Genomic DNA, 11,554 nt, shown 5'->3' on the forward strand with positions numbered 1-11,554 from the left:
ATAATCCAATGTCATTTTTTCACATCAATCACAATATTTTTTACCACTTCATTTAGTCATCATATTAAAGAGTACATTTGACCACTCTTGACATTATATATATTTCAATGATGCTTAATCCATCAAATATTTAGAGAAATTTCCAAGACTAGTGTCATTTTCCAACTTTTGGCTCATCTTTCTAAATTAGTTATTTTTCCATTTATGTTCCATCCAAACACATATTTATGGTTCTATATATATAAAACATATGAAAGTCCCAAACACCTCATAGTCGAAATTGCACATGTATTAAGAATCATGTTTTAGAGTTTTCTCTCTATTCACAAAGAACATATTTTTCCTTCAATAAAATAGGTCAATTCTTGGTAAAACTTTGTAAGAAAATGGTTAGATCTTTGGGATTTGGTTTAGTACTCGCAAAGATATCATTACGGAAATTCATATACTCCAAAACAAAAGCATTTGCTCGACAAATATTAAAAAGAAGACTATTGGTCGTTGATTACTTACATCATCATCACTTTTGATTGGATCTATAGAATGATTATTAATTTTCCAATGATAGTACATAAATTATTAAACACATTCTCATCCTTCGTATGAAAAGAAGTTTGATGGTTTGGTGCTTTTACCTTACCTGGTAGCTTATTATATAGGTGTGCCATGCGAATATAACTGCATTCTTCTCTTTATGGTAGAGTATAGGTACTATAGCACGTACCGAGTTTACTCTAACTATCTTGATCTTAGTATTATGGTCACTTTAGCTAACAATAAATAAAAATATCTCCACAGATAAAAAGGTGCAAAAGAACATTTTTGTGGCCTAATCTTTATCAAGTTTATTTACTGTGCCAAAAATATAATATCCACTTAAAAGAAAAAAATATAAATAAATAAAATTGATGTTTGGATGTAAATAAAAAGAACTTTTAAAATTCGAGACTTTTAATTAATTTCAGGGACCTAAATGAAAGTGGGTAAGAAAAAATATGGCAGAAACATAAATAAGGAGAAGTAGAAGGGGGCAAAGGAAATTAGGAGAATGGACGGTCCAGATCGGACCGTTTGAGGAGATCGAATGGAGGAGATTTTAAAAAAACAGATGGCCCAGATCAAGTCATGAAGATCCAACGGTTGAGTGAACGAGTATAAAAGGGGAAGAGATTAGGGTTTTTATTCATTTTGAAAGGAGAAGCCGAAAAGAGGAAGGGAGAAGGAGAGAGAGACGATTGGGGAGAGGTGGAAGAAGAGGCGCATGGGGAAGCTGAGAGAGAAGAAAGAATGAGAGGAAAAGAATAGGGAGGTTGGAGAAGGAGAAAAGGAACGAGAAAAAAATAGTGGCCAAGTGAAAGAGGGAAGAGAAGAGATTGTCGCGTGGGGAAGCCGAGAGAGAGAAAAGATAGAGGAAAGAAGAGAGAGGCTAGAAGGAAAGAAGGGAAGGGAAAAGAAAGGAGAGAAAAAGAAAGAGAAAGGGAGTGGCTGAGCCAAAAAAAAGAAGGAGGAAGAAGAAACGGCCCGAGACATCGTATGACGGCGGAGACCGAGGCAAGCGAGGTAAAGGTTCGTCCTTTTCGTCTTTTCTTCCCCTATTTTCCTTTCAATCTCTTTCTATTTTGCACTAATCAATTTTTAGGCGTGAAAATCATCATTCCAATCGAAAGCACGCAAGCGAGCTGCGAGATGACCAAGAGAGGACAATCGGGAGCCAAACTGAGGCCAAATCGCCCATGTCAAAAGGTAAAATGATATTTTTTTTCATGTTTTGGTGGTAGTTGAGCGGAGGTGGGGCGAGGCTGGTATCGGGCTGGCCGCGTGGGCTCGGTCGGGCTACCCACCCGCGTAGGAACCGAGATGGTTTTCTCGGGAATGGGAAAAACCCACCCACCGTGGAAGCCGAAGAGTCTTCTGCGGGAATGGAGGTCGGAACCTTTTGGGGTTCTGATTTATCGTTCAGAAAGTTGAAAAGTTTTTCTCGAAAAATAAAAAACTGATTCGCCGAATGGGGAACCGAAAGATTTTTCGGGTATGGATCCCGATAGCTTCAGGTATTCTGTTAGGTGGTCGTGAAAACCCGTAATTTGATTAAATTAATTTTTAGTATTTTGAAGTATTTTAATTAATTATATTGTGTGTACAGAAAAATTTGAACATTCAGGCAGATCCAAAAAGACATGTAGGAGAGTACGTATTTCTAAATCTCAACCGAGTTAAATTTCGAAATGTGTATTAATTTTATAGAAATTATAAATTTTGAAATTGAATGTACATTGGCCTAATTTCGACGAAAAAATAGAACCCAAATTATGATAAGTAAACCGAAGCAATTTGAACCCTATGAGGAGACGAAACCAGAAAACAAACTCAATGAACTGAGAGTTATTTGGACTAATGAAATATGAAATTGAAAAGAAAAATTTCCAATTAAGGAAAAATTGAAAAAGAGAAAGAAATAAAATAAAATTGTAAAAATAGAAAGAAAATAAATAATTGAGGTTAAGAAATGATCATTTAAACAAATTAAGAATTTTGGAATAAGAGGGTAAGAGTGAATCGGGTAAGGACCCTAAATACCTTCTCGTTTAGTCTGAATCGAGGAGGGGAGTGTGTGTGTGTGCTAAAGTTCAACGGACATGGTGAACCTGCACATGGATAGAGTTTGAAACCTAATCCAAACATGGATAGACATTCGTGTGAGTATGGGTCACTTAGTAAACGTAGCTGTTATGGCTATTATGTGATTTGTGTGTGCTCTCCATGTGATGGGGGGATCCATTTCACCTTTTCTTGATGATGACATAAACGACATCGTGCAATGAAACCATAAAAATGATCTTTTGAGTGTATCTGTAATCTTTTGTGTGTATGAATATGTTTCGAAATAACGATTGATATTCGAGGGTATCTATGTTCTTTTGAGAGTATTAGGATATACATTTAAAGTTTGTATGTGATATTCAAGAGAATTCATCAGATCGATCAGGAACATGTGAAATAGTTAAAATAATAACATGAATTTTGCACTAAATTTTTTTTATTGCTTTTGTTTCTTATCGTGTCTTTTACATGAAATTTTATCTGGGTTAAGAGAACGGGAATACATATTGAGTTAGTAAACCTCATTAAATTTCACCCTGATATTTTTCAAATAAGAATGAAGAGTCAGTACCACTGCCAGACGAGTAGAACCTGTAAAAAGAGTTCTTGTTTTTGTATATTTTGTGCATATTCGAAAAGTTTATTTTGTTCTGTTAGACTCTAAATTCTGACATCATGTTTTGTATATACATTTACTGTACATATCACATGGGATGATAGGTTGTATTATATTTTTTATCTATGCATGTATATATCTTATGTGCCCATTGCAAGAAAATGGCATGAGCAGGAATTGCGCCTCATATCGAGTATCGTGGCATGACAGGTGGTATCAGAGCCCGCATTCCTAGAATCATCCTTGTGCATGAGGTTTTAGAGTTTAAATATGATATTTTACAACTATTTGGGTGTTGACAAGTATCAAACATTATTTTGAAATATTCTAATTCATCTTTTTCTGAATGAAGGGTTGTGAGATGAGAAGTGGACGGACTCAACTGGAGAAACCTCCTGATTACGTCCTTACATGAGCATATTGACCGATTATACTACATGGTAGAGGAGCTTATTAATCAACCTAGAGAAAGAGTACCTAGCCCTCCTCTAGTACCATTTCTATACAATCCATAACTAGTTGTTATGGATTCAGACTGTTACAGAAAGTTCCTGAGACTCCATCCTCCTACATTTACTAATACCAAGAATTTCATTGAAGCTGAAGCATGGTTGAAAGAAATTGAAAAAGCATTTCGAGTTTTGGGGGTGACTTCTGAACAGAACGTGATTCTGGCTACATGCCTGCTTGTGGGTTAAGCTGACCGTTGGTGAGAATTCAGAGAGATTATCTTGCTTGTTCCCATTACCTGGGAGAGATTTCTGAGGGCGTTCAATGCCGAGTACTTTCTAGCACGACTCTAACACGAAAAAGAGTTGGAGTTCATGCAGCTCACTCAGGGAAACCTATTAATGGTTGAATATGCTCGAAGATTCACTAAATTGACATGTTTTACTCTAGTCATTTTGACTTATGAAGGACAGAGGGCAAAAAAATTTTAGTGGGGGCTACGCCCAGAGATGAAGAACACTCTTGCAATTCTAGAATTGAAGACCTCTAATGAGGTTTTTGCGAAAGTAAAAATAGTAGAAAGTAAACTGAGGAGTTTATCCTCCAAAAAAAGCAGGTTTAGACTCCTAGTACCTCTAAGAAGACAGATTTCAAGGTTTAGTTCACAAGATAAAAGACCTAGTATGGTAATAGAGGTATCTCCTATACCACCATCAACTCTTGGTAAGGCATTGACCTATCGTACTTGTGGAAAGAATCATGGTAATTAGTCGTGTCATCGTATCGCTCGATCCTATTTCAAGTGTGGTAGCCAACAACATCTGATCCGTAACTGCCCACTTATGAAGGAACAGCCACAAGTTCAAAGACAGGGACGAATGTACACACTTACTGCAACAGATGCTGAAGCAAGCCCAGACGTGTTTCAAGGCGATAAAGATAAGAATATTGATTTATATGATGTGTGGTGGTCTGTGAGTATCTAGATGTATTCCTTGACGAACTTCTAAGATTACCTCTAAACCATGAAATAGAATTTTCCATAGATGTACAACCAGGCACCCAATCAATCTCCATTGCTCCTTACAGACTGTTGAGAGCTGAAACAGAAGAATTAAGGAAGTAACTAATAGAACTCTGAGACAAAGGATTCATTCGCCCTAGTGTTTCTCTTTGGGGTGCTCCTGTAACATTTGCCAATAAAAAAGATGGAACCAAGCGAATGTGTATTGATTATAGACAACTAAATCGGGTCACCATCAAGAATAAATACCATTTGCCCAGAATTGATAACCTATTTGACCAATTACAAGGGGCAGAGATATTTTCTAAGATTGATTTACGATCTGGTTACCATCAAGTGAATATTAAACTCGATGATATTTCAAAGACCACCTTTAGAACTAGGTATGACCATTACGAATGTTTAGTCTTACCTTTTGGATTGACGAATGCCATGGTGGTATTTATGGACATGATGAATCGGATGTTTGACGTTGGTTAGATTAATTTGTTATTGTGTTCATTGATGATATATTGATTTACTCCAAGAGTCGAGAAGAATATGTTAAACGCTAAAGGCAAGTTTTAGAAACTCTTAGAAAAGAAAAGTTGTATGCAAAATGGAGTAAATGTTCATTCTGGCTCGAACATGTCACTTTTTTGGGTCATGTAGTTTCTAAAGACAGAGTATTTGTAGATCCAGCAAAAGTTGAGCGTATCATGGGATTGGAACATCCCACTATGGTAAAGGGTGTCCGAAAATTTTTGGGTATGGCTGGGTACACAAAAATTGAAATCTAATTATAAATAATACGATATTTTGTGTAATTTAAAAAACTTTGATAATTAATTACAGGTTACTAATAGAGCCGAAACTTGTTATTTATTACTGTTTGTCCTGTTTTAACTTGTTGATTTTATAGTTTTAAATGCATAATAATACACTAGAATTGGTAAGATGATTCGGTCGTATTTTCTTAATGCATGTATTGTTTGTCTTACATGATTTACAGTTAAATTGTAAAATTAAAAATTGAATGTAAACGAAAAATTGCTTGATTAAGTAAATGAATGAAACGGTTGTCTTACTGGATATTCTGGGAGATGGTGGACGGATCGAATATATAGAGAACCCTATTGTGAACGTTACCTCATACCGAACAGGTTATCGAGAAATGATATTTTTTGTACTCATACCGGACGGGGTATGGGAACGGCCCGATTCACCCTCATACCAGACAGAGTATTGAGGGATGGTACTTTTAGCACTTATACCGGACGGGGTATGGGGACGATCAGTTAGTTAATAAGTTTTGTTATGAGTTCACGCGTAGCGGGACATCCCTATAGACACTAGGGATACCAGTAAGCAAATAAAAAGAAAAAGTTGTTGTTCTGCCTAATTGAATATGAGATTATGATGTTGTTTGTGTTATTGTCTCTCTAAGTTGGTTTTTGAAAATCTTGCTACGTTAAGTATGCAATAAATGATTTTATTTATGATAAATGAATTTACTCAATTTAAGAACTCCATTAGTTATTTTTATAATTTCTACCGACCTTAATTTATGTATCGGTGAGTAGTGTGATATTCTTATTGGGTTAGTGTATCTCACTCTTTCATTAACCATTTCAGATAAAGAGGACCAAGATGTAGATCAAGAGGGTTGTGAATAGAATGCCTAGTTGTTTACTTTTTATTTATTTTTTTGATTTTTCATTTATTATTTTAGAAGGGTCATTTTCGTAACCCTATTGGATATTCTAAATTATTGTGTAAGAAATATAAAACCTAACTCTATTATTTCGCTTCTGCATTAAATTTATAATTTTATTTTCCTTCAAGTTCCGGGGCGTTACAGTGTCTTCTGCATAAAATTTTATTCGAATTGAGAAAATGGGAATAGTTATTGAGTTGGTGAAGCTTATTAAATTTCACTCTGATATTTTTCATATGAGAATGAAGAGTCAGCACTGCTGCTAGACGTGGATAGGCATTTGTGTGAGTGTCGGTCACCTAGAAAATGTATCTGTTGTGACCATTGTGTGATTTATGTTTGTGCTATCCATGCGATTAGAGGATCTATTTCGCCTTTCCTTAATGATGATATAAACGACATCGCACAATGAAACCATAGAAATAACTTTTGAGTGTATCTGTGATCTTTTGTGTGTATGATTATGTTTCGAAATGACGATTGATATTTGAGTGTATCTATGTTCTTTCGAGAGTATGGAGATGTATATTTGAGGTTTATATGTGATATTCAAGAGAATTCATTAGATTGATATGGAATATGTAAAATAGTAAAAATAAGAATATGAATTTTGCACGGAAAAATTTTATTGCTTTTGTTTCTTATCGTGTCTTTTGCATAAAATTTTATCCGGATTGAGAGAACGAAAATATTTATTAAGTTGGTGAAGTTCATTAAATTTTACCTTGATATTTTTCAGAGGATAATGAAGAGTCAGCACCGCTACCAGACATGGATAAGCATTCGTGTGAGTGTGGGTCACCTAGCAAACGTACCTGCTATGGCCATTGTGTGATTTATGTGTGTGCTATCCATGCGATTGGAGGATCAATTTCGCCTTTCCTCAATGATGATATAAACGACATTGCACGATGAAACCATAGAAATGACTTTTGAGTATATCTGTGATCTTTTGTGTGTATGATTACGTTTCGAAATAATGATTGATGTTTGAGTTTATCTATGTTCTTTTGACAATATGGGGATATATATTTAAGGTTTATATGTGATATTCAAAAGAATTCATCAGATCGATATAGAACATGTGAAATAGTGAAAATAAGAACATGAATTTTGTACTAAAATATTTTATCTGGATTGAGAGAACGGGAATACTTATTGAGTTGGTAAAGCTCATTAAATTTTATACTGATATTTTTCAGAGGAAAATGAAGAGTCAGCACTGCTGACAGATGAGTAGAACCTGTAAAAAGGGTTCTCTTTTTTGTATATGTTGTACATATTCGAAAAGTTTATTTTTTCTGTTATATTCTAAATTCTGAACTCATATTTTATATATACAGTTATTGTACATATCACATAGGATGGTAGGTTGTATTATATTTTTTATCTACGCATGTATATATTTTATGTGTCCACTGCACGAAAATGGCATGAGCAGGAATTGCGTCTCACATCGAGTATCGGAGCGTGACAAAAATACTTTGTAATAAGTACAAGAATAACTCAATCAACTAACTACTAATTTTAGTTCACAGTGTTCGTACATAAAAAGTGAATAGTAATCCTGCGAGACCATCAATATGGCAAACCATAATTAGGTGGTAAATTAAAGTTCAATGTGAATGTCTAAGTATATGGCAAACCAAGTTCAACTAGTATTAGTGGGATCCTTAAAGATGTGAAAAAATGGTTCAAGGTTATATTTATAAAAGGATAATGAAATTAAATAAAGTTAAGTACTCAATAATAAAATAAGCAAATAAAACAGTAACTTCGAGAAAGGATATGATTCAAATAAACTTTATTTAGAGCGTGATTCATCGTTTGATTTCTAACTTTAGTAAAAATATGATGGGAGTATTAAAATTTACTTTCTACTAGCTCTACATACACACACACACACATATATATATACATATAATAAAGATATCATTCTGTGCTTATAGATTATATATTTATCAAATACATACTTAAACTCATATATAAAAAATACAAAGTCATCATGTTAGTTAAATATTTTTCATCCATGATGATTCATTAAGTGGATGATGATAAGTTCTTCATCACATGAGATTAGATGTACATTTGCGTGGAAGTTAATTAAAAAAAAAAAATGGCTGGATATAAGTTTTAAGTTAAATATTTAGACCCAAGAAAAAATTTAGGATTAATGTTATTTAATTTTAAATTTTTCTTATGCTATTAAGATTAATGTTAATACCTGTTTTTCTGAGGGTCTTAGATTTAAATTTTTCTTCAAATTAATTATTAATTATTAATTATTTCAAGATTTAAATTTTTTTTAAATTAATTATTAATTATTTCAAAAAATAAATGAATTGATAGATTTTATAAATATAACAAATTTATTTTAAATTTATGTTAAAAAATTAACAAAATTTAAATATTTCGGTCATATTCATTAAAGTTTTCAATTAATTTGTTCATAATAATAAAATATTTATTAATTTTTTCACAAATTTCTTAATTTCATTTTTTTGGGTAAAGATCCAATAACAATATTCTCATATGCAAGTTCAAGAAATTTAAAATAAAAAAAACATAAGAAAAATTAACAATCGAAAAGTGTCTTCCAATAAAATTCATGCCATGATCAATATTATGATTATCATTCTTTTAAAAACTCTATCTTTATCCCACCAATACGGATATCATGCCCAGATCTTGGCACCAAACTCACCACTACGTTATCGTCATCTTCTGCTCCTAATTCCTCAAGCAAATCTGTGCACGCTAACCTCAAAGAACCCTTGGACATCATTTTCCCACGTCCATGGATATGCGGCAAACGCACAAAACTCCCTGCAAACTCTGTGTGTCGAGGTCTGCACTTTAGGTCATGTTCAACATCATTGACAAGCACATCAAATTTCACAAACTCGTTCATGTTGAACTCAATGTCCTCGATCACTATCACTTCCTCTTCCTCTTCTTTCTCTTCCTTACTCCTTGATTTCTTCGGCCTCGGAACCTCAACTTTCACTGTTTCTTTCTCTAAATTCAAAGGCAAATTTCTCATGCTGATCTTTTGGATTAAATTCAGAGGGGAAGTTCCAACACTTACCTTCACCAATGATTTTTTTGGTTCAGGCTTAAATTCTCGCCATGGAAGATCAACATCTTGGTACACATAACCCAGATTTTTAGTCTCTAAACAATCTTTAACTTTGACTCGGACAAGATTTGAATTCTCGTCATAGAAAACAAACCCAGCTTTAAGAAAATCTGTGTCAGTGAGATCCTTGCGTTTGCCTCCAAGAGTCTTCCATATCTCCCACATTCGATCAATATTAGAGTGATGAGCATAGAAAATTGGGTCCCTCCCGGCAGAGAAGAAAGCTCCCATGTTCTCCCCATTTCGCTGATTTCTATCTCCTGTCCAGCTATGTACGTTATTATGAGGAGTTAACTCAATTGTACCCCCTTCTTTTGCATCATTGGGTTTATCACCAGCTCTAATTGGCTTCCCAAAGAAAAGTCTAGGGATTTTTGCACCAGATATCATTTGCCTATGCATGATCACTAGATTGTCTTTAATCAGTTCCTTTTCTGAGATCGTCGGATCAACCCCGCTGTAATCAAGTTCGGTCAATGTTGGTGGTTGATGCTTAGCATCTCTTAATGGGTCATAGAGCGGAGACTTCAGATTTGTATAAATGGTAGGCATTGACATTCCAAGAGGCGTGTCCCAATTCCAGAATGGTAAAGCAAAAGTTGGATCACCAATTAATTTTCCCAAAATTTTCTCATAGAAGTAAAGATAGTATCTGTGGAATGGAAAGAAAAGCCATGAATAGTGAACTTGAAGCTCTACATTAGGAAACCCTACTTGTGTATAACCTCCAGAACAATAAGCACAATGAACTTTGGCTTGTTGCATGAAGCTACGAGGATCATCAGCAGGAAGTGCTTTCATTAGCTCAGTGGCTTTTTCATACTTGGCTATATACTCATTGTCAACCAAATGCGCGGCAGGCCTAACTCGAAGCCGCTCACATAAGTCCGATGGCTTGAAATCTATTACCTTTTCAGAGGTTGGTGGGAGACAATTATATGGTACTACATCAGGCTTAGGTGGGAATGGCCCGGAAAGATCGGGTGGTTGAATCGGAGCAGCCAATGCGAAAGGATCTTTACTGTTGAGAGTAGTTGCTCCATAGAGGCCTCCTAAGCTAATAAGAACATCTCTTCTATCAAACATTAATTTGTTTGTAGAACTTTGTAATTCTCCCTTTTTGGTTTTAGGATTTTTGAAATCGTCATCTTCTTGACTATTTGTGATGTTGCATGATACATTGACACCTAATTTAGGAAAGAATTTAGGGTTTGATCCTTTTCTAATTGGCATGCAAGGTTGGGGTGGTTTCTGAGGGAAGAGAGTTGTGACGAATGGGGAAGAAGATAATTGAGAAGCCATGTTGATGATCATTACGTTTAGGTGTTGACGATAAAGGCTGGCTTAATTAGCTTGTATTTATAGTGAAATATTTTCGAGAATTTTCAATATTTGGTCATGCATAAATATATTGTACAAAATAAATTATATTAAACTTCTCCCTCTATATTTATTTTCAAAAGTCTATAAATATTTTTTAATTATTATTTTCTAAATTTTTCGTTGAAATTTAGTATTCATTAAACCCTACAAGTGGAATTCATAAATACTGATTAATAACATATAATTAACTTGGTTTAATATAAAAAATTTGATTAAATAGTTTATTATATTTTTAAATAATTATTTATATATATGAGATAGTAATTTGTTTTAAAAATTAGAACAAAATTATATATATTAAACTTGATTTTATGCATACATAATAATTTTTTAAAATTTAAAATATTTAACTCATATAACACGAAATTCTCACTATAAATTATTATTTTGAGCTGAAATTCTAAAACGATAAAACCTTTTTATTTTATATTTGGTGAATCAGATTCATGCATGAAGAAGTATATTAATAAATATTAATTATTTCATGTGTTAATTTCTTTTCTTTAGAAATGAGTACGAGTCAAATCATCCCACTGGATTCAAGTATTTGTGAAATTTACTTCCGTCTCAGTATATGCATACATAAATACACACTGTTGATATAGGTTAATTACAAAAATATTCAGCTAATATTCTGAAAAATAT

The 11,554-nt window shown here is 33.7% G+C and overlaps 1 protein-coding gene across 1 annotated transcript; it reads right to left on the reverse strand.

Annotated features, from left to right (window-relative positions):
- Positions 1–9,019: 9,019 nt before the first annotated feature.
- LOC110817859 (polyphenol oxidase, chloroplastic-like) lies at positions 9,020–10,643 on the reverse strand. The gene has a single exon (XM_022046576.2). It carries the CDS (start codon positions 10,610–10,612, stop codon positions 9,020–9,022), a length of 1,593 nt encoding a protein of 530 aa, XP_021902268.2. The 5' UTR covers positions 10,613–10,643.
- Positions 10,644–11,554: the final 911 nt, after the last annotated feature.

This window comes from Carica papaya, chromosome 7 (assembly GCF_054855325.1).
Source record: "Carica papaya isolate Zhongbai chromosome 7, ASM5485532v1, whole genome shotgun sequence".
NCBI classification, from domain to species: domain Eukaryota; kingdom Viridiplantae; phylum Streptophyta; class Magnoliopsida; order Brassicales; family Caricaceae; genus Carica; species Carica papaya.

Coding starts and splice junctions, on each gene's coding strand:
- LOC110817859 (XM_022046576.2), bottom strand. CDS start 10,612: ATGTTTGATAGAAGAGATGTTCTTATTAGCTTAGGAGGCCTCTATGGA.